At 45.7% G+C, this 26,862-nt stretch overlaps 2 protein-coding genes across 6 annotated transcripts in view; one reads left to right on the top strand and one right to left on the bottom strand.

Moving 5' to 3' along the window:
* The first annotated feature begins 1,726 nt into the window (after positions 1 to 1,726).
* Positions 1,727 to 16,730, top strand: VPS26C (VPS26 endosomal protein sorting factor C). Its single transcript, XM_005526560.3, has 8 exons — positions 1,727 to 1,826; positions 5,516 to 5,659; positions 7,294 to 7,443; positions 9,037 to 9,117; positions 10,946 to 11,020; positions 12,466 to 12,616; positions 12,890 to 13,042; positions 14,315 to 16,730. The coding sequence occupies exons 1-8, from the start codon at positions 1,770 to 1,772 to the stop codon at positions 14,395 to 14,397; spliced, it is 894 nt and encodes a 297-aa protein (XP_005526617.1). The 5' UTR covers positions 1,727 to 1,769; the 3' UTR covers positions 14,398 to 16,730.
* Positions 15,461 to 26,862, bottom strand: part of TTC3 (tetratricopeptide repeat domain 3) — a 45,510-nt gene continuing 34,108 nt past the window's right edge. For 2 of the 5 annotated variants that reach the window (XM_014255668.2, XM_014255670.2), the window contains 17 exons: positions 26,675 to 26,751; positions 26,406 to 26,558; positions 25,366 to 26,215; positions 24,230 to 24,295; positions 23,640 to 23,789; positions 23,267 to 23,406; positions 22,076 to 22,144; positions 21,704 to 21,800; positions 21,229 to 21,329; positions 20,669 to 20,762; positions 20,179 to 20,277; positions 18,264 to 18,667; positions 17,646 to 17,766; positions 17,357 to 17,557; positions 17,051 to 17,140; positions 16,418 to 16,518; positions 15,461 to 15,796 (listed from right to left, as the gene is read on the bottom strand). In XM_014255668.2, coding sequence (XP_014111143.2) covers positions 15,781 to 15,796; positions 16,418 to 16,518; positions 17,051 to 17,140; positions 17,357 to 17,557; positions 17,646 to 17,766; positions 18,264 to 18,667; positions 20,179 to 20,277; positions 20,669 to 20,762; positions 21,229 to 21,329; positions 21,704 to 21,800; positions 22,076 to 22,144; positions 23,267 to 23,406; positions 23,640 to 23,789; positions 24,230 to 24,295; positions 25,366 to 26,215; positions 26,406 to 26,558; positions 26,675 to 26,751 — 2,829 coding nt within the window. In that variant the 3' untranslated portion in view covers positions 15,461 to 15,780. Of the gene's footprint in view, positions 16,519 to 17,050; positions 17,141 to 17,356; positions 17,558 to 17,645; positions 17,767 to 18,263; positions 18,668 to 20,178; positions 20,278 to 20,668; positions 20,763 to 21,228; positions 21,330 to 21,703; positions 21,801 to 22,075; positions 22,145 to 23,266; positions 23,407 to 23,639; positions 23,790 to 24,229; positions 24,296 to 25,365; positions 26,216 to 26,405; positions 26,559 to 26,674; positions 26,752 to 26,862 lie in introns of all 5 variants that reach the window. The other 3 variants (XR_015771865.1, XM_014255669.2, XM_088051476.1) reach the window with 3 other exon arrangements.

The following is a 26,862-nucleotide window of genomic DNA, read 5'->3' as shown; positions in this document are numbered from 1 at the left end:
CAAGGGGAATGGTTTTAAATTGACAGAGGGCAGGGCTGGATGGGATCTTGGGCAGGAATTGTTCCCTGGCAGGGTGGGCAGGGGCTGGGATGGAATTGCCAGAGCAGCTGGGGCTGCCCCTGGATCCCTGGCAGTGCCCAAGGCCAGGCTGGACATTGGGAGCTCCTGGGACAGTGGGAGGTGGCCCTGCCATGGCAGGGTGGGATGGGATTTAAGGTCCCTCCCAACCCAAACCATCCTGGCATTATTTCAAGAGAACCACAATGAGGGTGCTGAGCTCTCACCCTACAGACCGGATTTGGACACAGATTCCCCGGGTGCTCCCTGGGTTTGTTTGTGGGATCTGTGTTGCCAGGCAGAGGGGCAGCAGCTCCTGCCTGCTCCAACAGGAGCTTTTTCTGGACATGAGGCTCCAGTTCCTAGAAATGAGTAACTGAAGTACCTTGGAAAAAGTTTCCCAAGAAAAACAGCTGATTGTGAAAGTGATGGCAAAAAAAATCTACATGCTCAGGAGCAGCTGTGCTGTCCAGGCTTTTATTTTTCTCTTTTGACTTCTCCATGGATGGGCTAAAAAGTAAAACAAAAAAATCCCTCTTTATCTGCTCCACACTAATTAATGGCAGTAATTAGCTACCTGAGTCCTGCCAGTAATAATCCAGTGATCCCAGTTAAATGCTCCTTTCTTTTTACAATCACCACGTTCCCTCTCTTCCCTGAAACGTGGGACAACTCTGATATCTCAGTTTTTTTCTCCAAAACAGGAGCATAAGGGGGGGATTTGCCAAGTTTTCCATAAACACCGCAGGAGGAAGGGACATGGATGGATTCCAGTACTGAAGGGGTGAGGAGGAAGAGGACAGAACCATCTCCCAGATACTGCCATCACCGACAGGGCTGTGTTTATTTTAATGACGTAAATCTGAGGAAAATCTACTCTCACTCAATAATATGTGAAAAATGAGGTGAAAATAATCGCTTAGAAAAGCGATAACTCGACTCCTGTTTTAGAGATTTCCTCTTCAGGACTTCCAGTTCCCCCGATGGACAACTCCTGCTTCCGCTGGAATCTCGGGAATTCCGTCGGAGGCCACACCTGGAAGAGATGGAAACATTTCCCCTCAGCACTCGGACATTTCCACAGCGAGCGTTTCCGTACTCCATTAAGGCGAAATTCTTCACTGCGTACTTTGCAAGGCATTGCCTTCCAGAATTTATCGGACAATAAATTGTTTTATTTGTTGCGGGAAACTCTGGGGGCCGAGCCCGGGCCGTGTTTGGAAATTCAAAGCGCTGAGTCCCGCCTGGAATTAGAACAGGGACAAGTTCGCTCCGCCTTTACATCGGTGCTTGAGGCTGTACAGTGTAGTCAGAGGGATAAATTTCAGGACTGCGAGGCCTTTCCTGGGCTCCCATTGTCAGCGCCCTACTCCGTGCGCGGCCCCACAGTCGCAACAAGCAACATTCGCGGGTCGCGTAAGGCGGCTGCGGCCCCGCCTACAGCTCCCATCAGCCCACGCGGCGCCCCAACCCGTAGTGGGCGCTGCCGGCGCGCAAAGCACGCCGGGCTCTGTAGTTACCCGCGGGTGACGGCGTTGCGTCATTCACCCCGCCCACGCGTTGCTGTGGCAACCGGGGCAGTGGGCGGGGCCGCGCGGGAAGCGGAGTCAGCGGCTGGGAAGTGACGGCGGCGAGGACCCGGATGTGGAGGGGGCGGGGTTCCCGCGCGCCCCACCCTGGGGTCACGTGACGCGCTGTCACGTGACGGAGCGATGGGGACTACGCTGGACGTGCGGGTGAAGCGCGCCGGGAAGGTCTATCGCGATGGGGTGCGTATGTCGCGATAGCGCCTGCCGGGATCGCGGGGAACAGCGGGGTACCGCCCGGGGCGAGCGGTCGGGGAGGCCAGTGCTGTCCTGGGGAGCATCGGGATGAGCATTCCCAGCAGGTCAGGGGTGATGCTGCCCCTGTGCCCAGCCCTGGAGGCACCTCTGGGCTGCTGTGTCCAGCCCTGGCTCCTCAGCACAGCAGGGACAGGAGCTCCTGGAGCTGAGGAAGGGCCTGGAGCATCTCCGTGCCCAGGAAAGGCTGAGGGAGCTGGGGCTGCTCAGCCTGGAGAGGAGCCCCAGCTGAGAGGGGCCTCAGCCCTGGCTGTGCCTGGGTGTCCCTGGCTGTCCCTGGGTGTCCCTGTCCATCCCTGGCTGTCCCTGTCCATCCCTGGCTGTCCCTGGGTGCAGGAGGGGCAGAGCAGGCCCAGGCTCTGCTCCAGGCCCAGCAATGGCACCAGAGCCATGGGCAGGGGCTGAGCCCAGCAATTCCCCCTGCACAGGAGCAGAGCTGCCCACGGAGAAAAGGAGGCAGAGCCCCGGCGCAGCTGCTCCGGGAGGGAGTGGCGTCTCCTGCTCTGGAGCCATTCCAAACCCACCTGTGTCACCTGCTCCAGGTGACCCTGCCTTGGCAGAGGTTTGCACTGGATCATCTCCAGGGGTCCTTTCCGAGCCCAGATATTTTGGGATCCCCCGAGCTTGCCGGGCACACTCGGGGTCTCTCGGGCACACTCGGGGTCTCTCGGGCACATTCGGGGTCTGTCGGGCGCACTCGGGGTCTCTCGGGGGCACTCGGGGTCTGTCGGGCGCACTCGGGGACACTCGGGGTCTCTCGGGCACACTCGGGGTCTGTGGCGACCCGGCCCGGCCGCGGTTCCTCTGTGGGCTCCGGGGCCGTGTCCTGGCCCGGCCTTCCCGCTGGGAATGGCCTTGGAGCGGGGATTCCTCGGGAGTCGTTCGCCCTCTCCTGTCGGTGCTGTGGCGGTGTCTCCAAGCTTTCCCTGTGTCCCTGCTCTTGTGTCCCTTTCCCTCTGCCCTTTCCCGGAGCTTTCCCGATCCCGGCACGGCTTCCCGGTGTCCTCCCGTAGGCGAGGGATGCTCAGCTCCGGGATTTTGGGCATTTCCTTTGGGATGAAGCGGTGCTTTTTGTCCTTCCCCTTTTCCTGGGAACCTGGGGAAGACCCTGACCCAGCTCTGCAGAAGCTTGGAAGGGAAGGAATATTTTTAATTTTTATCACTGTTTGCCTAGAAATCCTGAGTTACTCAGCAGCAATGTGCAGGTCTCTCATTTTTCTTGCACTTGTATCATAAAAATCCTTTCCATCCACCGAAATTCCATTTATTGAATGATTTTAATCCTGGAAAACTGGATTTGTGCAGCATCTGTCCCACAATTGTCAGATTATCTAGAGAATGGCTTTGACAAAGCTGAATTATTCCCTTTAGGAATGGTTCCAGAGTGGTAAATACTCCATGTCTCACTTTCACATCATTTTGTGCATTATAAAATTATAAAATATAATGATTTTGTTTATCTATTTCAGTTTCTCAGTGCTGTGTTAATTTTCAATTTGACTGAACTTGACTTGCCTTATATCACTTTTAAATAGATTGATTTTTTTTATTTTTTTTTATGGAAATGAATATTCCCTCTCTTTTATGCTGAAATTAGGATATTTCTGGTCAGACAAACTGTCAGTTTTGTTTTTACCTTCCACTTGAACTCAAGGTGGAAAGGTTAGTAATTTTAGTTCAATAACTAGGCCTGGAATCTGGAAGTCTGGGATGAAAACACAATGATGGAAGAGCTGTACACCAGGGGTACAACGCAGATTTTAGTAGGAATCTTGAAGGGACCCTAAATCCCATCCCAGCCCTGCCATGGCAGGGACACCTCCCACTGTGCCAGGAGCTCCCAATGTCCAGCCTGGCCTTGGGCACTGCCAGGGATCCAGGGGCAGCCCCAGCTGCTCTGGCAATTCCATCCCAGCCCCTGCCCACCCTGCCAGGGAACAATTCCTGCCCAAGATCCCAAGATCCAGCCCTGCCCTCTGCCACTGGCAGCCATTCCCTGGCTCCTGGCCCTGCAGCCCTTGGCAATTGTCTCTCTCCAGCTTTCCTGGGGCTCCTTCAGGCCCTGCAAGGCCACCCTGAGCTCAGCCCAAAGCTTCTCCTGGCCAGGTTGAACAATGGCAGCTGGGCCAGCCTTTCCTGCCAGCAGAGCTGCTCCATCCCTCTGCTCATCCTGGAGCCTCCTCTGGGCTCTCTCCAGCAGCTCCAGCTGGGAATTCCAGAGCTGGACCCAGCTCTGCAGGTGGGGTCTCACCTGAGCACAGGGACAGGATTTTGAGGTGTTTCTTTTTCATTTCTGCAGAAAAATTGGAAGATAAATTGATATTTAACTTCCTTTTCCTGCTCCCAGGCTGTGCACCCTTCCCACATGTAGGCAGCAGCTCTGGAATGGGTTGTTGCTGTGTGAGAGGAAACTTCTCCTTTGTTAAAGCAGTTCACGTGTTCAGGATTGTCCTTGCTTCTCGGAGTTGAGCTGGACTCATTTTTTAAAGCAATAACCTAATTGCCCGTGCTAATTAAGGCCCTTCAGCAGAGCAGAGCAGAATTTAGGTCAGCTTTTCTTTGCTGTCCCTTTGTGCTCCTGTTCCGGCATTTCCCACTTGCTGCACATCCTCTTCCCAGGCTCTCAGGATGTCAGCCTCGGTTGGATGGGGATGTTTTCCTGCTTCCTCAACCCCCCTGACCCATTTTTGCCATCCTGTACCACCAGGAAAGACAAAATTCTGCCAAAATTCCCGGTCTAGATCCCGGTGTAAAGTGGTGGAGCGCAGAGGGAGCGGTCACGGTTGTCCCGTGCTTGGAGGGAGCTGTGCCTTGGGGCCTGTGAGCCTGGGAAAAGGAGCAGGACAGGAGGTTTGTCCCCTGGGAATTCTCCAGTTCTCAGTCACCTGCTGCCCTTTCCAGCTGGGAATATTTCAGGGTTGAAGCAGATTCTGCAGTGTGGAAGAAGGGGAGGATAAACCATGGAGTGTGTGAAGGGAGTTGTGTGTTGCTGTCATGCAGTTCATCCGTTTTTCAGTGTTAAAAAATCTGAGTTAACACTTTGGGGTGGAGCATTTCTGTGCAAAAGATATTTTGTGGACAGCATATCTTTCATGGGACCAGTGACAACATCCCTGGAGTCACACAGCTCCTGCCTTTCATTCAGATTCGCTTTGAAACTGTTTCTTTCTGTTCATTTTTCAATTCTAAATCTCTTCTGCTCCACTCCCCAGGTGAATCTCACCTTCAACTTGGCCATCCCTTTTCCTTCTCTTCCCTCACCCGTGGTTGCCCATCCCAATTTTCATACAGCAATTCCTCCTGGCAGTTAATTCCAGCACATCGAGCAGAACTTGGCTGTTACCAGCTGACCCAGTGAGAGGGTTCTTCATCTTCCTGGGCAGGAAAATCTTGAAACTTTGGGGAGAATTTGAAGCCCAGGTTAATACTTCATCCAAGAGCAGGTTGATATTTTTAAGGAAATCCAGAAGTGCAAAGCTCTTATCCTAAATTCCTTCATCGGTGTTTGTCCTGACAAGGCTACACCATTCTTTGGGAACAGGATTTTTTTTCCACACTGTTTAGATAACAGCTATGAAAAAATGGATTTAAACAAATGTTTTCCTCTTTCCTATTAGGAAGTTCTTTCTGGAGTGGTGGTCATAACCAGTAAGGACACGGTGCAGCACCAAGGGATCTCCTTAACCATGGAGGGCTCAGTAAATCTGCAGCTTAGTGCCAAAAACGTGGGTGTGTTTGAGGCCTTCTGCAACACTGCCAAGGTAAGACCTGCACAGGTGAACATTTTTAGCACAAAAACCTCTCTTTTCTCAAATGAAACCTTTCTTTAGAGGCTCTCAGGTGGTCAGGGCTGCTCATGGTGAGGAAATGATGGAAAGCAGGGAAAGGCTCAGCTTTATCTGGAGATCACAGAATCCCAGGATGGGTCAAGGTGGAAGGGACCACAGTGGGTCACTGGTGCCACCTCCCTGCTCCAGCAGGGCCATCCCAGTGCACAGGACACAGAGTGCTCTGTGTCCAGAGGGCTCTGCAATATCCCCAGGGAGGGATGTATGAGGACATTCTGGGGAAGTGACTCACACTGATGGGAGAATTTTCTTTCAGGCTGAAATGCACTGCCATAAATAGATAAAAAGGTTACTGGATGATGCATTGAAGGGCTGTGATTTAAAGAAAAATAATTAATTGTGTGATGTTATTTTATTTTTGTTGGAGTGACTGGGTTCAACTGGACTTTTGTGCCAGATCAGTCTGCCTGTGGAGGCCATGGAGGTTCCTGGGCATGAGACAAGAATTGCCAGATTCCTCTGGAGAGATTGGGACCTGTGGAGCTGCTGGAAGGGCTCTGTGCTGCTCCCCAGGTTTGGATCCCAGCAGAGCAACTTCTCCCAGGCTCCCAGGGACAGGGCTGTGCTGGTGGGAGCAGGGCTGGCTCTGTCTGGAGGCAGCTCCGTTTGGAAAATGGTTTGATTAAGTTAGGATGGCCTTGAATTAGGGAATCATGGAAAGTTTGGGGTTGGAAGGGACCTTAAAGCTCCTCCAGTGCCACCCCTGCCATGGCAGGGACACCTCCCACTGTCCCAGGTGCTCCCAATGTCCAGCCTGGCCTTGGGCACTGCCAGGGATCCAGGGGCAGCCCCAGCTGCTCTGGCAATTCCATCCCAGCCCCTGCCCACCCTGCCAGGGAACAATTCCTGCCCAAGATTCCATCAAATCCTACTCTGAAGCCATTCCCTGGCTCCTGGCCCTGCAGCCCTTGGCAATTGTCTCTCTCCAGCTTTCCTGGGGCTCCTTCAGGCCCTGCAAGGGGCTCTGAGCTCTCCCTGGAGCTTCTCCTCTCCAGGTTAGACAGCTCCAGCTCTCCCAGGCTGACATCCATGGCCTCCTCTGGACTCACCCAACAGCTCCACTTCTTTCTTGTATTGGGAGCCCAGGAGTTGGGGACAATAATGGTAAAACTGCAGAGAGAAAAGAAGTGTCATCTCCAAGCCACCTCCCCAGTGAAACCACAGTTAACCCTCGTTCCAGTGAGCGACTTCCCCGAAATAATAATAAACTGCAGAGGTCAGAGGGGATGGCTGAGTGCTCAGCTGCACAGCCTTGGTCATTCCTGCTGCTGTTAAGGGTCACAGTTTAGGAAATGAAGCTCCACTTCCCAAAGCTGGAGCTGCTCCTGGTGAGCTCCCTGAATATCTTTGGTCATTAATATAAACCATAAAATAGAAATTGTTTCCTTGAGCAAAATGTTAACGTTTCTTTTCATTGTAAAAAAAATATCCCAGCACTCTGTGTTCTGAAGAGGTCCCTGGGATTCTGGAAATCCAGGAATTCTGGTAGAGTTTAGATCTTGTTGGTTCTGTCTCAACTTAAACCTGTTTAATATTGATCCTTGCAGCCTATTCAGATTATCAACAGCACCATTGAAATGGTGAAACCAGGGAAGCTCCCCAGTGGCAAGACAGAAATTCCCTTCGAATTCCCGCTGCAAATGAAGGGCAACAAAGTTCTGTATGAGACATATCATGGAGTCTTTGTCAATATCCAGGTGAGGAGGTCCTGTCTGGAGAGAAAATCAGAAGTTTCATCTGCACATTGTCTTCTAAAGCAGCTCTTAATCCATTGAAATCGAGGATGAAGTTTGGTGGTGTTTTCTTTTCACACTGACTGAGCCTTCCACCCTTTATCCAGTAAACCTTTAAGGGATGATGGCACAAACAAGATGTTTTACCTGAAATACCTCAGCAGAATGACTGTAACCTGAATTTGATCCACCCTGATGTTGTAGGTGACTGTTTCCATTCCCTTCCTGAAAAAAACAGCTCCACAGTGTGGCTGTATTCCAGATAAATGTGTTATTCATGAGGAAAACTCCAAGTGTTGAGAGCAATACAAATCAGGAATTGTTTGCTTTGCTGGGGTGAGGAGGAGTAACATTCCCTGCCCAGATCTGTATGGAATACCTGCTTGGACACAGTCTGTGGAAATACAGTTTGGAAATTTGATCTTTTTTGGTTAAAAATTACCTTATCATATGTGGGTTGATTTGTTTGGGTGATTTTTGATGTTTTTTTTTGGGGGGGAAAAGTCTTTCTTCAGCCATCTCTTGAAGGTAAATTCTGTGTTAGACAATGTTTATGTCACTGGAATGAAAAAAAAACCAACTTAAAAAACCAAATCACCCTCCAGCAGTCTATCAGAAGTAACTAAAGAAAAAAAATTCTGTGTTTTTTTGTCTGTGTTTGGATGTTTTTTAAAACCTTTCCATTTATTTGTTCAGTTTTGGCTTCTTGCCTCATGTAACAGCTGTTGTTTGTGGTAGGGATGTCAGAAATGGTGCAGCACTGGTCGAGTTGCTTGCCATATCCCAAATAACTTGCTGTGATCAATCAGTTTGAGGTGCACTTTAATGAGGAATATTTGTTTTATTTTGCCATTCCTTCTCTCATCTGTGTAGCTTTCCTTGGATAAAATACCATTAAGATTTAATAATTTAAATTTCAGCCAAACTTTGAGAGTCCTGCTGTCCTGAAGAGGGAATTGTAACACTGAGGTGCTGGTTAAGAGACTCTTCCTGAACCTCTGGGCAGTTTAATTGAGCCTCTCTTGATTTAGGGATTAATTGTGGGTTCAGGTCTCTATTCTGATACTGAAATACCAACTGTTGGGGGGTTGTGACTGTGAACCAGAAGTGAGGAACCCAAATCCCTGGTCTGAGGGAGGAATTAAAAATCAAACAAAACAAAAAAAACCCATCCCACCAAAATTCCCTGTCCTGCAAGGACACTGAGAGGCTTTGCTGGAGATGCTGAAATGTAGAATTTCTGGAATAACCAAATTCTCACTATTTTTCATCTACTGGTTTATGGCTCCCATTTTAGGGGAGCAGATTGGAAGGAAATTCACCTCGCTGCTGATTTTAGTGCTGCTTTGAGCACAGCTGTGTGGCTGAAATTCCCCATGAAATACCCCAACAACTGTGAATTCAATCCAAGAAAATCAAAATGAGAGGGGCTGTGAATACATCACACTGATAATCCCTTAACCAAAACAGGGTGAAGGGAGGTGAAAAGTTGGGAAAGAGGGAAGAAATGTGAATTAAAGCTCTTCTTTTTGCCCTGTGTCACCCCATTCCCCCCAGTACACCCTGCGCTGTGACATGAGGCGCTCGCTGCTGGCAAAGGACCTGACCAAGACTTGTGAATTCATTGTCCACTCCCTGGTGAGTGTCATTTCTGCCCATTTTGCAATTAATCAATTTTTTTTTTGATTGATTTCCCCCACCCCCCCCACTTCACTTTAAGGGAAAAAACCAACAAAACCCAAATCCATGGATATTGTGGTTGTGACATGAGAGATTACAGAAGTGTAGAATATCCTGAGTTGGAAGAGACCTCAAAAATCATCAAACTCAACTCCTGGCCCTGCACAGGACACCCCAAAATCTCACCCTGTGCCTGAGATCTTTATCCAAAATGCAGGAGTAAAGGAAATCTGCCCCAAAACAAAACCACCCCAAAGAGCTGTTGCTTCTGATTAGAAAAACCCATTCCTCTCTTAATTTCAAAGGACAAAGGGGACTTGGATTTTCAGCTGTTTTTACAGTGCCCTGAGTTTATTCTCTTATTCATCCTTTGAGTTCTGAGACAATGGGGTGGTCACATAAATACGATGTCATTTTTCCAAACCCTGTTTTGAATTATCCCAGGAGTTCTCAGCCAAAGCTTCCAGGCTCCCACAGTCCTAGAAATGGGAGTTGGGTGATGAAAATACCTGATTTCTGTTCTTCAGATGAGGAATTCTGATTTAGAGCCCTTACAAGTATCACAGCTGGGTCTGCAGCAAGTGGAAATCATGGAATCTCCAGGGTGGGAGAGACCTCCAGGATAATCCAGTCCCATCCTTATCCCAAACCATGTCCCACATCCAGACTCCTGAACACTTCCAGAGACTCCACCACCTCCCTGAGCAGCTCATTCCAGTGCCTGGCCACTCCTGCAAGGGAAACAAGGGAAATATTGTTTCTAATTCTAATTAATTCTTATTTCTAGTCCTAATAATTATGGGAGGATGTTGGACTCCCAGAAAATGTTTTGCTGGTTGTTCCAGAAGTTTCTGTGTGGGATTTGGGGTTGGTTGAGATTGAGCTCTGCCTGTCCAGAGCAGCTGAGGACAGGACAGAGCTGATGAAATGTCCTTTATTCCATCTAAAACTTGCTGGAACATCCTGCTTCTATCATTCCTTTGAACTCTTAACAGGACAGTAAATATCAAAATCCTTTATGTCACTCAGGACTTGTGGTGGAAATGTTATTTTAGTTCTAAAGTACCTCTTTAAAAGATTTAGTTTGGTGTTCCAAACAAGTTTCCTGTTGGTAAGATTTCAATATTTCCTGCAATATCTGATGCTACATTTTATTGGTTCGTTATTACACTGAGAAGTGAGCCACACTTGTCAGAGGAGTGACAAATCACATCTCCTGCAGTTTTCCTGAGTTTATTTCTTGTTCCCACTACAGCACTTCTGAGCTCACCAGTCAGTAAATCATGGATCTCTCAGTCAGGGTGAATTAATGAGGTTTTACTGAACATATAATTCTCACTGTCAGTGCTCAATGTACCATTTCCCTTCAGCTTATTCTGTGCCAGAATTTGTCATTTTGGGAAAATGCAGCCAATCTTTTGCTAATCTCTTCCATCTTGCAGCTGGGCAGCAGCAGCTATTTGGAATTCTTGAGCAGTGAGGGCAGATCCTCACTCAGAGTTCCAGATCAGCCCCTTGCTGGTGCAGAACAGGAATTTATAAAGCAGATTTGAAGCAATGGACACAAGTTCATTCAGAATGTCCCCTCCTCAAATTTAATAATGAAACATTCCAAGGGACGCGTAAAATGAATTTATTTGTACATAAAGAAATAGGAAACTGAATTTTTTTCCCTCTCTGCTTCAGATGGGGAGGGTATTCCTGCTCTTCCAGGCAGCTGTTGTGGTTTTTTAATTTTCTGTGTTTTGAGGATGAGATTTCAGTTTAACCCTTCCATTCCCTGCAGTCACAGAAAGGGAAGCTGCTGCCGAGCCCTGTGGACTTCACCATTACTCCTGAAACTCTGCAAAATGTTAAAGAGGTAAAAGGATTCTCTTCTTGTTTTATTTCAAATGTAAAGTTTGTGTGTTTCTGAGTGAGACCAGAGGAGTGATTTAATTCTGCCTTGTAGATTATCAGGCAGATTATCTTGGTTTTATTTTTTCATTTTCTTTCTCACTTTTCTAAGCAATCAAGTGATTCTGTCTCATCTCTTGCACTGTGGTGACCAGTTGAAGGTGGAACTCTGCTCAGGAGTGGTTAAATATTTTTATCCCTTTCCTGAGTGAAAGATGGGAGTGGATCAAAGGAAAACTTTCTGTACCCTGGACAGCCAAGAGCCATTAAAAATGTGCATTTTGAGCCTTGGTTATGTCTGTTTCTACAGCCCCCTGTGGCTTTGGGAAGCCTCAAGGAGGGCAAGTTTAGATGGGATATTGGGAAAGAATTGTTCTTGTGAGGATGGGCAGGGGATGGAATTCCCAGAGCAGCTGTGGCTGCCCCTGCATCCCTGAAGTGCCCAAGGCTGGGCACTGGGGCTTGGAGCAGCCTGGGGCAGTGGAAGGGGTCCCCACTCCTTCCCAACACAGTTCCAGCTCCTGGATCAATCCTAACAGCCAAGTTCTGTCAGATCTTCCCAGGAAAAATCCATCCATGGGATCAGGAAGGACTCGTGTCAAAGGGACATTGTAGGAGAAATCCTGGTACAGAGTGAAAGAAATAAATCTGAGCTACATGAGGAATTTCTGAACTCTTGAGTTCTCAATTTAGGAGCTTTTGGGGAATTTCCTTCTTGTTTTAATAACTTTCCATAAGGTTTTTTTATTCTTAGTGTGCTCTTTACTACAACTGAAACAACCAACAAAAGAAAAAGAGGAAAACAAGAGAGACAACAGAAAGCTGGACATATCAGAGAGGGGAGAAAAGAGAGTTTTAATTGGGCAATTCAAAAATTAGAAGCTTTTTAAATTGCATTGTTGGTTAATCTGAAAATTGTTGTAGTCACGAGTAAGTTCTAAAAAGAAGTCCCTATTGAATGAAATGCCTTCAAAAATAGATCAAAAAGTTTATAAATATTGTAGGGTGGTATATATTTGGATGTTGTATTTCTAATGGTATCTGCTGGTTTTGTTTTTACAAATAACATGAAAAATTATGATGGTCATGCATCCCAAGAAATTTAAGAGTTTTGCTTTGTTTCAGTATTCTCAATACATGAATGTTTTGAAAAATGTTATCTTCTCTATACATCTACTGATAATGTAACATTGTATGATATGGAGAGATCATCAGGTATTATTACTGTAGTTACAGTCAATTTCTGCAAAATGCATTTATTTAAAATTGAATTAAAAGATCATACAATTAACCCTACAGAAAAAAGGACTGAATGACAGATTTCTTTCATTTTTTTTAACCTTTTCTTTTGTTTGATCAAGTGTATTGTGTGAAGTGGCATCTTTTTCTCCTCCCTCCAACCTTTTTCAGAGAGCCTCCCTTCCCAAATTCCTGATCAGAGGGCACCTGAACTCCACCAACTGTGTGATCACGCAGCCGCTGACGGGGGAGCTGCTGGTGGAGAGCGCCGAGGCGGCCGTCAAGAGCATCGAGCTGCAGCTCGTGCGTGTGGAGACCTGTGGTGAGCCCTGGGCAGGGAACAGCCTGCAGGAATTCCCTCCATCCCTTCCCAGGGAAGCAGGGAACAGCGCTAAAGAAAGGCCAGAGCACCAAGGCAGGGTTTGCACTTCGCAGGAAGGGCCCCGATGTTAATTTAAATTATCTCTGCCGTCCTTTACTCTGGGAAAACTTGCCAGGGCTTTTTTCCCCCTGATCCTGGGGTGTCTCTGTTGGAAGTTTTGGCTGCTGCTTTCTCTCATCTCCCCCCATTTCCCTCCTCTCCCTCCTTGCCCAGGGTGCGCTGAGGGCTACGCCAGGGACGCCACGGAGATCCAGAACATCCAGATCGCCGACGGCGATGTCTGCAGGGGCCTCCCCATCCCCATCCACATGGTGTTCCCCAGGCTCTTCACCTGCCCCACCCTGGAAACAACCAACTTCAAAGTGGGTGAGTGGGGAGGCTTTTTGCTGACAGTCATTTCCTTTAGATGGGCAGGTGAGGGGATTAAATCCACCGGCGCTGCAGGAAAAGCCCAGGACATCGCTCTGCTTCCCTGAGCCCGAATCCTGCTGCATTCCAGCCTGAGAAATCACAGCCCAAACACCTCCAACACTTCCAAACAGCTGTGCAGCCACTAAGCTACTCCCAATAAAATTCCATGATGAGGGGACAGGAGGAGCAGTGGTCACGTGGTTAAACACTTGAGGAATAGTCCAAGAATAAAATTCCTTCTTTTCCTCACCAGTGAGAATCCCTCTTTTCACTTCTCCTCTTTCTTTCCCATCCTCCTGCCAAAAGCCCTGGAAGCTGCAAGGTTGGACAGGGTTTGACTTCTCTTACCCACACCACGTGCTCCTCTCTGGTGATTGTTGTCAAAATCCAGTATTTTTATTAACAAAATCAGGATTTTCCTCACTTGTTTAAATAAGTACTGCAAGAATCCACTTGGCTGCTTTTTATTTCTTCCTTTCATTCTGCTGGAATCTGCTGAAAATCACAGAATCTCTGTGATTTTCCCCAAAATAATATTTTTTTTTGCCATTTTAAGCTCTTCACTAGCAATTTGCAGTGAGAATTTGAATTTATTTTGATTTCTGCTTCCCTTCATTTATTAACTCTGCCTGGCTTTTTGTTCTGTCTCTGTTTAGGATTGATTATTGATCTGATACTGATCTTGGCTTTGAAGGACAAAGAGTAGATTTTCCCTTTGGAACTTTTGTTCTGCACTTTGCAGACCTGTGAATATTCCAGTATTCCATTTCCTGAGGCTGTTACATGCTGGAAACAGGGAATGGAGCTGTCCTGGAATTCTCCCATTCCATGCTTTAAACACCATCTCGGTCTCTTTCCCAAAACATTTTGTTCTTTGATGTCTGAATCCTCTTTTCCAGAGGATTGTTTGCCATAATTTATCAGTGATAAAACAATCCAGAGGAATCCCAAAGATTAGAACAAAACAGGATTTTCTAGGAATGGTCCAAGGGTTGGGATGCCTGGGTGAGGTTCTGCCTGGAATATTTCAGGAGCTCCTACCTTATCCTGCTGCCAGGATTCAGCTTTCCTGTGGAATTGAAGTAGGATTTCTCCCAGGATTTGGCTTTCCTGTGGAATTGAAGTAGGATTTCTCCCAGGATTTGGCTTTCCTGTGGAACTGAAGTAGGATTTCTCCCAGGATTCAGCTTCCCATGGAATTCTGTCTCTTTTTTCCCTTTTTCCCAGAGTTTGAAGTGAACATCGTGGTCCTTCTGCAGGACGACCATCTCATCACGGAGAACTTTCCCCTGAAGCTCTGCAGGATGTGAACACCCACAGGAGCAACAGGGAAGGATTTAACTAGGAATTCCTCAGAGGGGAAGTCGAACTTTATCCATGCCTGACTTCAGCAGGAGCCACCTCACTTCCTTCTCCCTTTTTGTGCTTTCACTTTCCTGTTAACCTTGCCAAGACTTGGCCTCTCTGAATTTCCCAATCCTGCTGCCTTCAACAACATTTTCTCCAATTTTTCTCAGGCAAATCCTAAAGGAATCATTCTGTACCTTTCTTACAGCTCGTGGGAGGATGTAGCAAGTTCCTCTCTTGATTTAATTTTGTAATACTTGTTCCAAAGTCCTTTGAAGACCCCTGAAAACTCATAAATCCCATTACAGCTGTACTGGGAGGGGATGGGAATTATGACAGAACGAGAAAAAGGGTTCTGAAGGTCTCAAAAATGCTGCTACAACTCTGGAAGGTGTTGCTGTGGGATCAGTCCCAAGGTAGATGGGAAATGAGTGATTTCAAATCACACCAAGGGAATTTTGGTCAAACTAAGAACAGGAGTTGGTGTTGGAGGAATAAATGAATGTGTTTGTACAACTTAAATGAAAAATAATTCACTAAGAAATAACCTTCCCAACTCAAACAGGTTGTGGACTTTGATGTTTTAATGGAACAGCCACAACTTGTGGATTTTCCATCAATTTTCCATGTGGGGTAGAGGCAGGCTCAGTCTGTATCATGGAAATTGGAAGTGTAAAGATGAGCACCTAAAAAGGTAGAATTAAGAAAACAGAAAAAGAATTTCCTTTGGTTTATCCAGCTGCACTGCCAAGCAGGAGAATGTAATTCCAGTTTGGGCCCTGGCCTTTTAGGAAGAAAAAGCTGAAATTTTCATTTCAGTGTCTGGGAAGGGGGAGGAAAATGCTATTTACTGAAACTTAAAACTTTTTCCTGATACTGGGGGATTTGGGGAAGAGCTGCAGCCTCCCAAAAATCCTGGAAGCTGGAAAGGATTCCAGTGCTGGAATTTTTAGGCCTTAATTCTACAGCACATAGTATTTACTCACCCCTAACTCACACTGAGCAGAAATATTCCACAAAAACGTGTTTGGCTGTAGCAGTAATTTTATTTTTTATTCAACTGGTAATTAATACACTGAATAATGAGAGGAGTTTAAAACTTGATCTGGAGGAGATGTAGCAGTGTGGGGAACAAGTGATCCTTGGAATTAGCCAAGAGCTCCAAATCCATGGGATGCTCCCTGGATTCAGACAATGGAGTTACACTTTGTGATTCCCAGGCTCTGGTTCCCACCTTTTGGCTTTTCTGGGACAAATTTGTCAGTGTTGAAGGTGCTCTGGCCACTTCAGACCCAGGAAACAGTAGGAGAACAATTCCCTGAGCTGTTGGAATTCTGCCTCTCCTGCTAGTGGTGATCATTCCTGCACAAAATACAGAGGAAATGTCATTTAAAAATCCTTCCCATTTAAACAGACCAGCTCCTCAACAAGGGGCAAAATTCAAATTTTAACCCTACTTTGAGATTAAAGAATAATAAGATCCATATGAATAATTTAAAATTCTTCCTTCAAAATGTGACTAAAAGTCATCATTCAAACAATTGGAATTCTCAGCTGTGGATTTATACAAAGAGAGGAGCTGCAAGGACCACACACACAGGCTTGAATCCTGAATTGTTTATGCCAGAGGAAGGGAAGGTCTTGATTTCCAATCCTCTTGGTCCATCCTTTTTGTCAGTTTGATATTGGGATAAATCTGAGGGAAAAGCTCCCTCTTCACAGGAATTTATGCACCAGCCTTTCAGATGAAATAATTGGATACTCTCAGTGTCCCTTAGCCAAAAATCCACCAGTTTTGTGTGCTGCCAGCCCTGAGCTCCACACCTTTAGGCAGGAACCAGGAGAAATCCTGAATCTTGGAAATCCTGAGGCTTTTCCCAATAAACCCAGGGTTCTGTCCTGTCCCCCAGCACTGGGGTTGTGCTGCAGCCCCTTTGCATTTTGAATTAAAAGGTGTAGGAGTAAAAGCAGGATCAGCTGTACTTGTTCCGTGCAGGAAGCTCAGGGAAATCCTCGGGAAGCAGAGCGTGGACACGGCAGATGGGGCAGGTGCTGGAATGCTGCTTGAGCCACCTTTGGATGCACTGCGGGGACAGGGAGAGGGTGAGAGGCAAAATTTGGGAAGAGGAATCCAACTGGAAGCTGGAAATTACTGGCACTAAAGGGGAAGATCTTCAGTAAGTTGTACACCACTGAAATTTGGGGATGGAGAACTGTTTTCCTGCTGTAATCAAACTTATCCTATGAGAATAAATCAGCATTAAAAACGGAAAAGGGGAAAAGTCACAGACAGAAATGTGGAGTTATTCCAAAATAATCCTGGCTTTTTTGCTTCATGAATTTCCACAATCAGGAGGCAAATGCAGAGTTTAGAGGGATAACCCATTCCCTGAGCATGCTGCCAGCAATCCCAACCAAATTCATGCTCTGAAGAATCATCTGAAATCCACTCTGATCAATCAACTTCAAAAATACCTAAAGCTTTCTGACAGGCTGGCTGTGGGTCAGGCTTGGGGAAAAGGAAATTGTGCCCTGTTGTTCAAGCACTGAAGGGTAAGGGGAGGGCAGAGGGGTTGTTTTTAGGAGGTGAAGATGAGGAAGAAGAGCAGAGCTCACCTTTCTGTGGAAGTGATGGCCACACTCGAGCTCACAGCAGTCTCTGCTCAGCTCGTCGTGACAGATGGCACAGGGATCCTCACCAGAGGCCTGGCCAGGAAAGGAATGCTCAGTTACTTAAAAACCAGCAGCAATTAACCAGCACATTCTACTCAATTAACGAGGTCACTAACTTTAACCAAGTCTATTGAAGCTTTTGTACATAAAATAAATGAGGCAATTATTTTTTTTTTTCCCCCCCAGGATTATTTTATGTCTTGTACAAAGCACGTGGCAACAACTCCACTGAAAGAGCAGAAAACTTACAGCATCATCCTTCTTTCTCCATTTGGCTTTGGGTGCAGCTCCAGCATTTCTCCAGGGCTGCAGGTTTGGCTGAGAGGGGTTTTTACTGGAGGAGTTTTTAGGGGTGGGCGCTGCCCGGGGGCTGATTCCTTCTGCAGGTACATCCTGGCTCCGCGCTGCCGGGCCCAGGGAGTGCACGGCTCTGCCTGCTGGAGCTGGTGCCTGGACAGGGATCAGAAAGGAATTGTGTTCCTTGGGGCTCTGCTGCTCCATTTTCCACGGGCAGGAGCAGCAGCTGCAGCCCCTGTACCTTGAGCTGCTGGTCCAGGATGAACGATGTGACCCGGCTGAAGATTTCATCCGGGCTCAGGCCGGCCATGGTGTTCCCATTCCTCCTCTGCATGTCCCTGATGAAGGCAACGAGGTCAGAGCTGGAGGGAAAGGAAAGGCAGGATCAGGGATGGCCCCTGGACAGCACTGCAGGCTCTGTTTGATCTCAGCAGGATCAAAAGACACCAACTTTTCCCACAAACTGGAGCCTGCTCCCAGTTTCCCTCAGTAACCAGGATGAAACCCCTGAACAGTCACCAGAACCATGGAATGGCTTCCATGGTTGGGAGAGACCTGAATGCTCATCCCATCCCACCCCAGCCATAGCAAGGCCACCTCCCACTGTCCCAGGTGCTCCCAATGTCCAGCCTGGCCTTGGGCACTGCCAGGGATCCAGGGGCAGCCCCAGCTGCTCTGGCAATTCCATCCCAGCCCCTGCCCACCCTGCCAGGGAACAATTCCTGCCCAAGATCCCAAGATCCAGCCCTGCCCTCTGGCAGTTTAAACCCATTCCCCCTTGGCAGCAGAACAAAATAATTTTTGCACTTGACCCCTGGCTGTTCAGACCTTGTTTCACAGCACTCCTTCAATCCAGTACCTGCTGTAGTTTGGGAATATACTCTGGAGCTGGGAAAGAATATTTTCAATTCCTTCTGGAAGCTTTTTGTTGTTTGGAATTCCAGAAGGCCTCGGTTGCAGAGCTGAGGGAACTTGGTTGGGCTGGACATGCTGGGTGTTACTCCCAGAAACCCCTGGTGGGCAGGATGGGGAGGGTTTATTGGAATGTGGAGCCTCTGGAGCTTTGGGATGTGTTTTCCCAGCTGCAGAAGAAGCCTCAGAGGTGGCAGGTGCTGGCTTAGCTCCGGGCTGTGCTGGGAGTGGAGGCTGGGCTGGAGCTTTTCCATCAGAACTGGAAAATCCAGGAAGGGCACTGGGATGTGCAGATGCCGAGGAATAGGTGATGATGGCAGAGTCACACATGAGAGGTCTGCCTGGTATTGTCTAGGAAACAAACACATTTCACAGGAAAAGTCATTAAAACAAATACAGCTGAGCTCTGGAGCGTTTGCAGGGTGAACTGGGACAGGTCTGGTTGTGCCCAGGATCTCAAAGGTGACACCAGTTTATCTTAAAAACTCCCTTACATCAGGGCAGTTGTTTGACCTCAGCATTATTTCTCTTCTAAAAGGTCACTCTGGTGTTACTGCAGAAACAATAAATTCCAAATGCAGAACAAGAGGCACAAAAGTTGTTCTTTCCTAGTAAATTGGTGGTGATTAAGTTGTCTCCATATTCTGTGTCAATAAACAGAAAGGACAGAGCTAAAAACAAGTGGGGAATTATGCAGGAGGACAGGAGTGGAACTTGAAGAAGCCCAGAGAAAGTGTAGTAACAATCTCAAATATTAGACCAGAGCCCTGAATCTAAATTACACCCAGAACAAAAATAAAAAACATAAACCAAGATTTTTCACAAAGGAAAAAAAAAAATTAAAGATCAAAATTTAAAATTTTTAAAAAAAATTTCAAGAATCAGAGGGGTCAGAAGAAACTGCTTTGATTTGAGCAAAGCATTGGTGGAGCTGTTGGGCCATGAGAAAATGTCTGTGAACAGGATTTCTGGGGCTGTTCTCATTCCAGATAAATTCCCATAAATCCCTGGCTGCTTCCTGACATGCTTGAGGTTGGTGTTTGCCATCAGTGCCACACGGTGGTGCAGGAATTCCTTCGGGAAAGTTTCCCCATGGAAAGGGAGCTCAGGCCTTGGCAGGGGCTGCCCAGGGAGCTTTGCAGTGCCCATCCCTGGAGGTGCCCAAGGAAGGGCTGGACGTGGCACTCAGGGCTCTGGGCTGGGGACAAGGTGGGGACAGGTTACAGCTGGGACTCCATGGGCTGGGGGGGCTTTTCCAGCCTCAGGGATCCTGGGATTCTGCATATTGGGGATTATCCCAATGGATTTTGGGGCTGTTCAACCTGGAGAAGGCTCCAAAGAGCTCCTTTCAGTGCCTGAAGAAGCTGCAGGAGAGCTGGAGACAGACTTGGGACAGGGAATGGAGTGACAGGACACAGGGAATGGCCCTGAGCTGAAGGAGGGCAGGACTGGATGGATTTTGGGCAGGAATTGTTCCCTGGAATAGAATTCCCAGAGCAGCTGGGGCTGCCCCTGGATCCCTGGAAGTTCCCATGGCCAGGTTTGACACTGGGGCTGGGAGCACCTGGGACAGTGGGAGGTGTCATGGTTGGAACTGGATCATTTTTAAGGTCCCTTCCAACCCAAACCCATCCTGGAATTCCAGGATTTTGGTGCTACAGGAACCCTACAACCAACAAAAACACCAGTGAGTCATTTTCAGCTCCATCTCCATCCCCTTTTCCTCTGGAGCAGCCCCTGGCTGCAGGGACAGCTGGCACTCGGTGTGTCCGAGGCTGCACATTCCCGTTCTCCCTGGACACCTCCCACCAGTCTGGGGAAATTCCAAGGCCTGGAAGTGCTGTGGAAGGTGGGATACTCACATCAAATCCCTGAGGACAAGGAAAATCCACAACTTCCACTTTACTCAGGCAGTCCCGGGCACCTTTTTTCACCAGCTCAATTTTTTCTTCATACTCAACCTGCAGAAGGAAAAGCAACCATTTACAAACCTTAAAAATCACATTTTACAGCTGGACTTCTCAGAGAGTCTCCTGTTGGGGTTTTTTTTTAAGAAGTTCCATGGATTTCTAAAGGTCACCAACAACAAAAAAAAAAAAAAAACTCTCTAAAGTGGGACCCAATTTTGAAGCAAGTGTATAAAAGGCAGATTTTTGCCTTTAAAGAAGTGAATGTATCAATTATAAATTACCAACCTGGACTCCAAACTCTTTCTTTTGTAATTAAAAAAATTCCCCTCAGCATTTGGAGGACAAGCTATGGTGTTTTAAAAAACAAATGCAACTTTATTATTTAATCTTTTCATTTCCAAAGTTGAACTGAGAAGCTTGTGGAGAGAAATGGAAGATTTACCTCGACTTTTTCCAGTTGTTTCTTGACATTTGAAAGAAACCTTTCCCAGGAATCAATCTGGGACTTCAACACAGGAGCTGCTGAAGCTGAGCTGCTGGAATATTGAGGATTTACAGTTAAAACTCCAACATTCCCATTATTTTGAAGACCAGCTGTGTTGTCCCAACAGTTCCTCCTTCAACAATTAATCCCAGTTCAAGTTCGAAGGGATTTCAGGTAAAAATCAGTTACACTGCAGCCCTTTTCCAGGGATACTGGGGCAGGAAGAACTGGAATTATTATTATTAAAGAGATAATCTGCTTTTCCCAGCTCAAAGAGACACAAGGGTAAGGATGAGTCTCAATTTCCAGCCCAATTTTGTTCAGCGCAATATTATTTACCCCCAACTCTGTGCACCTTCATATTAATATTTTAATATTTTATAGAAACATTATATATTGAATGTAACTATAGGACATAAAAACTGTATTTTATATAATTATAGAATATTAAAACAATATGATATAGTAGATAATTAACAAGCAGGAGCAGTGGAATTCCTGGTGGGAATTCCCAGTACCTGTTCAGTGCCTTCAGCATCCTCAGATTTCCCTCTGCCTTGGCAATGCTGCCTTTGAGTTTCCAGGTTTCAGTTTCCTTCCAGGTCTGGAGCACTGAGACCTGTGACAAAAAAAAAAAGACAAAAACCAAACAAAAAACAAAACAAAACAAAACAAAACAAAAACCACCAAAAAACCCACAAACAAAAAACCCCAAACAACAAACCAAGCAACCAACCACCCCCCCCATGTTAAAAAAAAAACAAGAAAAAAAAAAGGATAAAACCTTAAACCAGATTTAAATAAAGATTTAAAGAGTTTGAGGATACAAAGTGCACACACACAATTCCTACAGTGAGGAATTTTCAAATGGAATTTCCACCTTTGGAACTTCCAACATTTAATCAACATCTCTGGTACCATTTCTCCACCTCCAATCAGCACAACCCCAGCTCTAACAAAAGGTTTTTAATGATTCTTTTTTTTTGCTCGTACCTCTGCTTTAACAGCTCTTTTCTCACACTCCTGGCTGTCATTTTGACTCTTTTCTATCAGCTCTTCCAATTTGCCTTTCTCATTAGCAAATTTATTACTGTGGAAGAAAAAGAAATGAAATACCTGAGTAACATTCACAGCAGAGCAGTATGTAAAGTTTTTAGAGGATTTTTAGAGAGACTCAGTGTCATGTAATAAAGAGAAATGTATGAGAGTATGATTTTCTTTATTCTAAATATTAATATTTACTCATGGCAAGTAAAAGCAAGCTTAGAGTAAGAAATATGGGCTAAAGAGCTTATTTTCCTCTAAGCCTTTACCCAGAGTGATGCAGAAAAATGTAAATATTGCTGAAAGGAACCTGAGTTTTACCTGGTCTCCAGAAATGTATTTAAACACGCATTATATTGCTTTTCCTTGTCATCAATGGTCTTCAAATACCTACAGGAATGAAACAATTCATTAAGCTTGTTGTAGAAAAAGTTTATTGGCAAATATGGACCATGTTCCTCTATAACCACCATGACAATCTGTGGATTTTAGATCCTGTTTAATCCCACAGGAATTATGGAATTCCCAGCCCTGGAAGTGTCCATGGCCAGGTTGGAGCAACCTGGTGGTGATAGTAAAAGATTTTAAAATCATAGAAAATTCGGGGAGTTGGAAAGAAAGTCAGGCTTGGGAAGCCCTGGGAAATGTTGGGCCTTGTGAAACTGCACCTGTGTAGTCAGTACATGATAAATGATCTAACTGTTAAATGTAATTAGATATAATTATTGTTTTAAAGAACATGAGGAACAATGTTAGGGGTTGGAGGGGGATCACGAGAATTCCATGCTTGGGTAAATTCAATGCATACAATAGAACAATGCAAGTTTAATGATTAATATGTAAGTTATATAACAATAAAAACATCTTCAGCTCAAAACCAAGGGGGGTCAGATTTGGGTCTGTGTACCCCTGACACCCAGAGCTCTTCAATAAAAGCACCTCCATATAATTATTTCATTATTAATATAATCACTTCATGATTCTGTGTTCCTGAGTGCTAACACTGGGACAGTGGGAGGTGTCCCTGCTCATGGCAGGGAGTGGAAATCAATGGTCTTTAAGATCCATCCCAACCCAAACTATTCAGGGATTCTGTTCTAAATACATTCAAATTTATTGCTAATGAAGCAGTAATTAATATAAAAACAGGCTGATGATTTTTCAGGAGAGATTTTGCCCAAACTACTTAATACTAAAGATAAAACAAAGGCATTCAAGGACCAAAGTCTGGGCTCTGTAAACAGAGAGAAGACATTAAAATACAGTAAGAATTGTCAAATCTGATTAGGAGAATTACTGCTAAATCAGTTGCATCAGTTATCTAAAAGCTATTTTTGATGTTTACCTGTTATTTGCCTAAAAATTCAGAAGAAGAAAGTGGCCATGTCCATATTTCAGCCTAACACTGGGAGAAACTGGCTGGTTTCACAGCCAAGGATTAAATTTCCTTAAAGAGTGTTGAAGTCCTTAGACTGTCAGAGTGAGGGGATGTAAATCTATTTACAGCCATACCTCTCATTGGTGTCTGAGTGTTTTTTAGCTGTGCCCTTCAATGCTTTTAAATTCTCTTGATTTTCTTTCTTCTCCTGCTGCCATTTCTTCATTTGTGTTTCCGAGACTTGGTGGAACCAATCCAGCTCATTCTGGGACACCTGAAGGCAGAAAAGAAAGAAAACTTTCATTTCTGAAAATTGTGGTTTAATTCAAATCAGAGTTGGAGCAGACTGAGGATATTTGTGATCAATCAGGGAATCCTGGAATGGTTTGGGAGGGAAGGACACCTCCCACCACCCCAGGCTGCTCCAAGCCCTGTCCAGCCTGGCTGTGGACACTTCCAGGGATCCCTGGGATTCCACAACCTCTGATCCATGGGGAAAAGCTTTACCTTGGTCTCTTCAATACTTTTTTTCAAGAGCTCTTCCAAAGCACTGATTTCCTCCAATCTCTTGCTTTGTAAATGCTCAAATTTCTCCTCTGCTTCTCTGAGTTGTTCTTTCAATACCTGGTGCTCCTTTTCCATGCGGAGAATATCGCCCTGGAAATTAATCAGTTACAAAAAACAGTTTGATTTATACCTGTTCCCAGGGTAAAGGCCACATTTCCACACTTTTATCTCCTGGTGCAGGCAGAAACCTGCCATCAACGTCACTCTGAACTGTCTATGCTCAAATGGAATATTTAAATTCAGGTTTTGAGAGAGGAAATACCTCATAAACATTCAACATCTGAATAGCTTAGAACAAAGCTATCAGAATATCAAATATCAGATCAAAGCTCAAAAATCATCTCCTTGTGGGGATGGGTGATGTTTCCAAGAACATCACAGAACACAAAACCAGCCAAACAACCCAAAATACAAAATATCTGTTAAAAACTGTTGTTTTCAGAGAACTTTCATTCCTTCACTATTCAGTTTTTGGGCATTCCTTTAACCTCCTTCATGAGAAATGTAAACCAAGGATGCAGGGAACTTACTTGTTGATTTTCAAATGGATGGAAAGGGGAAGTATTGGTTTCCCTATCAGCAACCTCCTGATTTACCTGGAGCACAAAAAAAGTTAAGATTTGATTAAAAATCTTAGTTCATAAATGAGCTGCTCTGGTTTGGAGCTTTTGAACCTCACCAAGGGTTTTACAAATCCAACTCTAATCCAGGCCTATACATGATGTAGGAAAACATTGTGGAGGTGTTTCTGAAAGGGATTTTTTTGTTTCTTTCCCTGATTTCATTGACCACAAGCAATTCCAGGGAGTTCTGTGAGTCTTTAAACAAAGCCGTGCTCTAAACGTGTGAACAATTAAGATTTGCAGGAAGTGTCTCACCCTTCTGTCAGGGAGTGGTAGAGAGTGAGAAGGGCCCCCCTGAGCCTCCTCCACAAATCCAAATCCTCAAATGTTGTGGAAGTGAAAATAAATCCCTGAACTCATCACAAAAGGAAAAATAACGACACAGAAGGACTTTGCTTCCTCTCTAAAGTGAAGCTGAAACTTAAGTGTAGCACTTCCCTCTGGGATACCCAGGGAAAAGAGCTGCAAAAACTTCAGGTACAACAAAATTCAGTGGGCAGCTCTGAGGAATTAAAATGAAAAATGAGTAAACACAGAAAGTGGCAGCAACTTTAACTGGAAGTTCTCAGGAATCATGGAATGGTTTGGGATAGGAGGGATTTTAAGGATCATCCCATCCACCCCAGCCATGGCAGGGACACCTCCCACTGTCCCAGGAGCTCCCAATGTCCAGCCTGGCCTTGGGCACTGCCAGGGATCCAGGGGCAGCCCCAGCTGCTCTGGCAATTCCATCCCAGCCCCTGCCCACCCTGCCAGGGAACAATTCCTGCCCAAGATCCCAAGATCCAGCCCTGCCCTCTGCCACTGGCAGCCATTCCCTGGCTCCTGGCCCTGCAGCCCTTGGCAATTGTCTCTCTCCAGCTTTCCTGGGGCTCCTTCAGGCCCTGCAAGGCCACCCTGAGCTCAGCCCAAAGCTTCTCCTGGCCAGGCTGAACAATGGCAGCTGGGCCAGCCTTTCCTGCCAGCAGAGCTGCTCCATCCCTCTGCTCATCCTGGAGCCTCCTCTGGGCTCTCTCCAGCATTGTTCCCTTCCCACTCCTTACCTGAACAGCCATCATCCTTGTGTGAGGATTGCTCTTCATCCTTTCTTTTTCCTTTTTAACACATTTACCACCTTTAGCTTCATCTGAACCATTTGGAAAAGCAGAATCCTCCTCATCCGAGGTCTTCAACCGGCCCTGAAGGCCTTTTTTGCACTCCTGGACTTCAGCTGGCAGAGAACCCTCAGGGCTGTATTTTCCACATGGATTTGCTGATTCCCAATGATCCAAATGAGCTCCAGGATCAGCATAAACCAACACAGGCTGTGCCAGGGCAGCAGGCAGGGGCAATATTCCATATTGATAACCCCACGAGCTCTGAGGCAAAAACACAGCCGGGCCCGCAGGCCCGAAGCTCTCCAGTAAAACACCCGGAAGCAGCTCCTTGTTTTCCACGGAATCAACATCTTTGTTTTCCAGAGGATTCCCAGGTGTGAGGGAAGCAAGGATGGAGCAGGGTAAATATTGTGCAGTCTCATAATCTGTTAAATCAGGAGTTGCTGATAAAGAGGGTTTCAAAGGGTACGACAGAGGCTTGAATTCCTGGGCATAGGGATTCAACGGCAGCTTGCTGTGGGAAGAGTTCTCTCGGAATTCCCCAGATTTATCATTTTCCTCTTTATTCCCAGTCTCGTTTCTGCTTGGATTTCCTTCAAAAAGGACTGAGTGCTTCCTTAATCCAATCAGATTATCCACTATAATGAAACGAAGGGATTTCAGCAGGAAGAACTCCAGGCCACCTTCATCTTCCACCACCTTCCGAGTTTCCTCAGGGAAATTTTCATACTCCCCAACCAGTAATTTATTATTAATTTCCAGAGGGCCATGTTCTTCCAAAATTTGAGAAAAATAACTTTAAAAAAAAAAAGAGAGTTGTTACAATTAATTAGAATTTTTTAATGTATTTCACAAACATTTAATCCATTCCTTCATGGACATGCTACACACACACACCAGAATTCCAATTAATCCAAAAAATTATTAAAATTATGAAGGAAAATCAACCTCTCCTGAAGCTGCTGAGCACAGAAATTTATACTCACTCATATAAATTTTCACAGATTGGATCTGGATTATTATTATTATTCATGTGATAATTGTTACTATTTGAAACATTATAAAGAGCTTCGAATTCCTCCAGTTGCTCCTGGAGATATTCTGGGATTACAAAGGGTTCATCTGAAAAATCTCTGTACCTTAAAAATCAGAAAAAAAATAAAAATAAATAAAGTTAACCCAGCCTTGGTATTTTTAAGGGATTCTTCTCCAGCAATTTGGAGTTTGGGCAATAAAAACAGAATCAAATACTCACAAATTATTTTCTTCTATAAATATCTTCTCTTCTTCTCGCGGTGCTGTACTAACTCCACTGGATAATACTAAAATAGACTAATTGAAAACAGATTTTTACAACTTTTACCTCAAGCTCATGTAAAATAATCCACTGCAAAGGCCAGGAGTAACTTATTTACACTGAATTTTGTTCTTTAAATTCATCAT

The sequence above is a fragment of the Pseudopodoces humilis genome, chromosome 2 (genome assembly GCF_049639895.1).
Source record: "Pseudopodoces humilis isolate 2021_Gansu_Grassland_sample_001 chromosome 2, ASM4963989v1, whole genome shotgun sequence".
In the NCBI taxonomy this organism is placed as follows: domain Eukaryota; kingdom Metazoa; phylum Chordata; class Aves; order Passeriformes; family Paridae; genus Pseudopodoces; species Pseudopodoces humilis.
The sequence above is the reverse complement of the archived record's forward strand: the minus strand, read 5'-3'. Positions and strand labels throughout refer to the sequence as shown.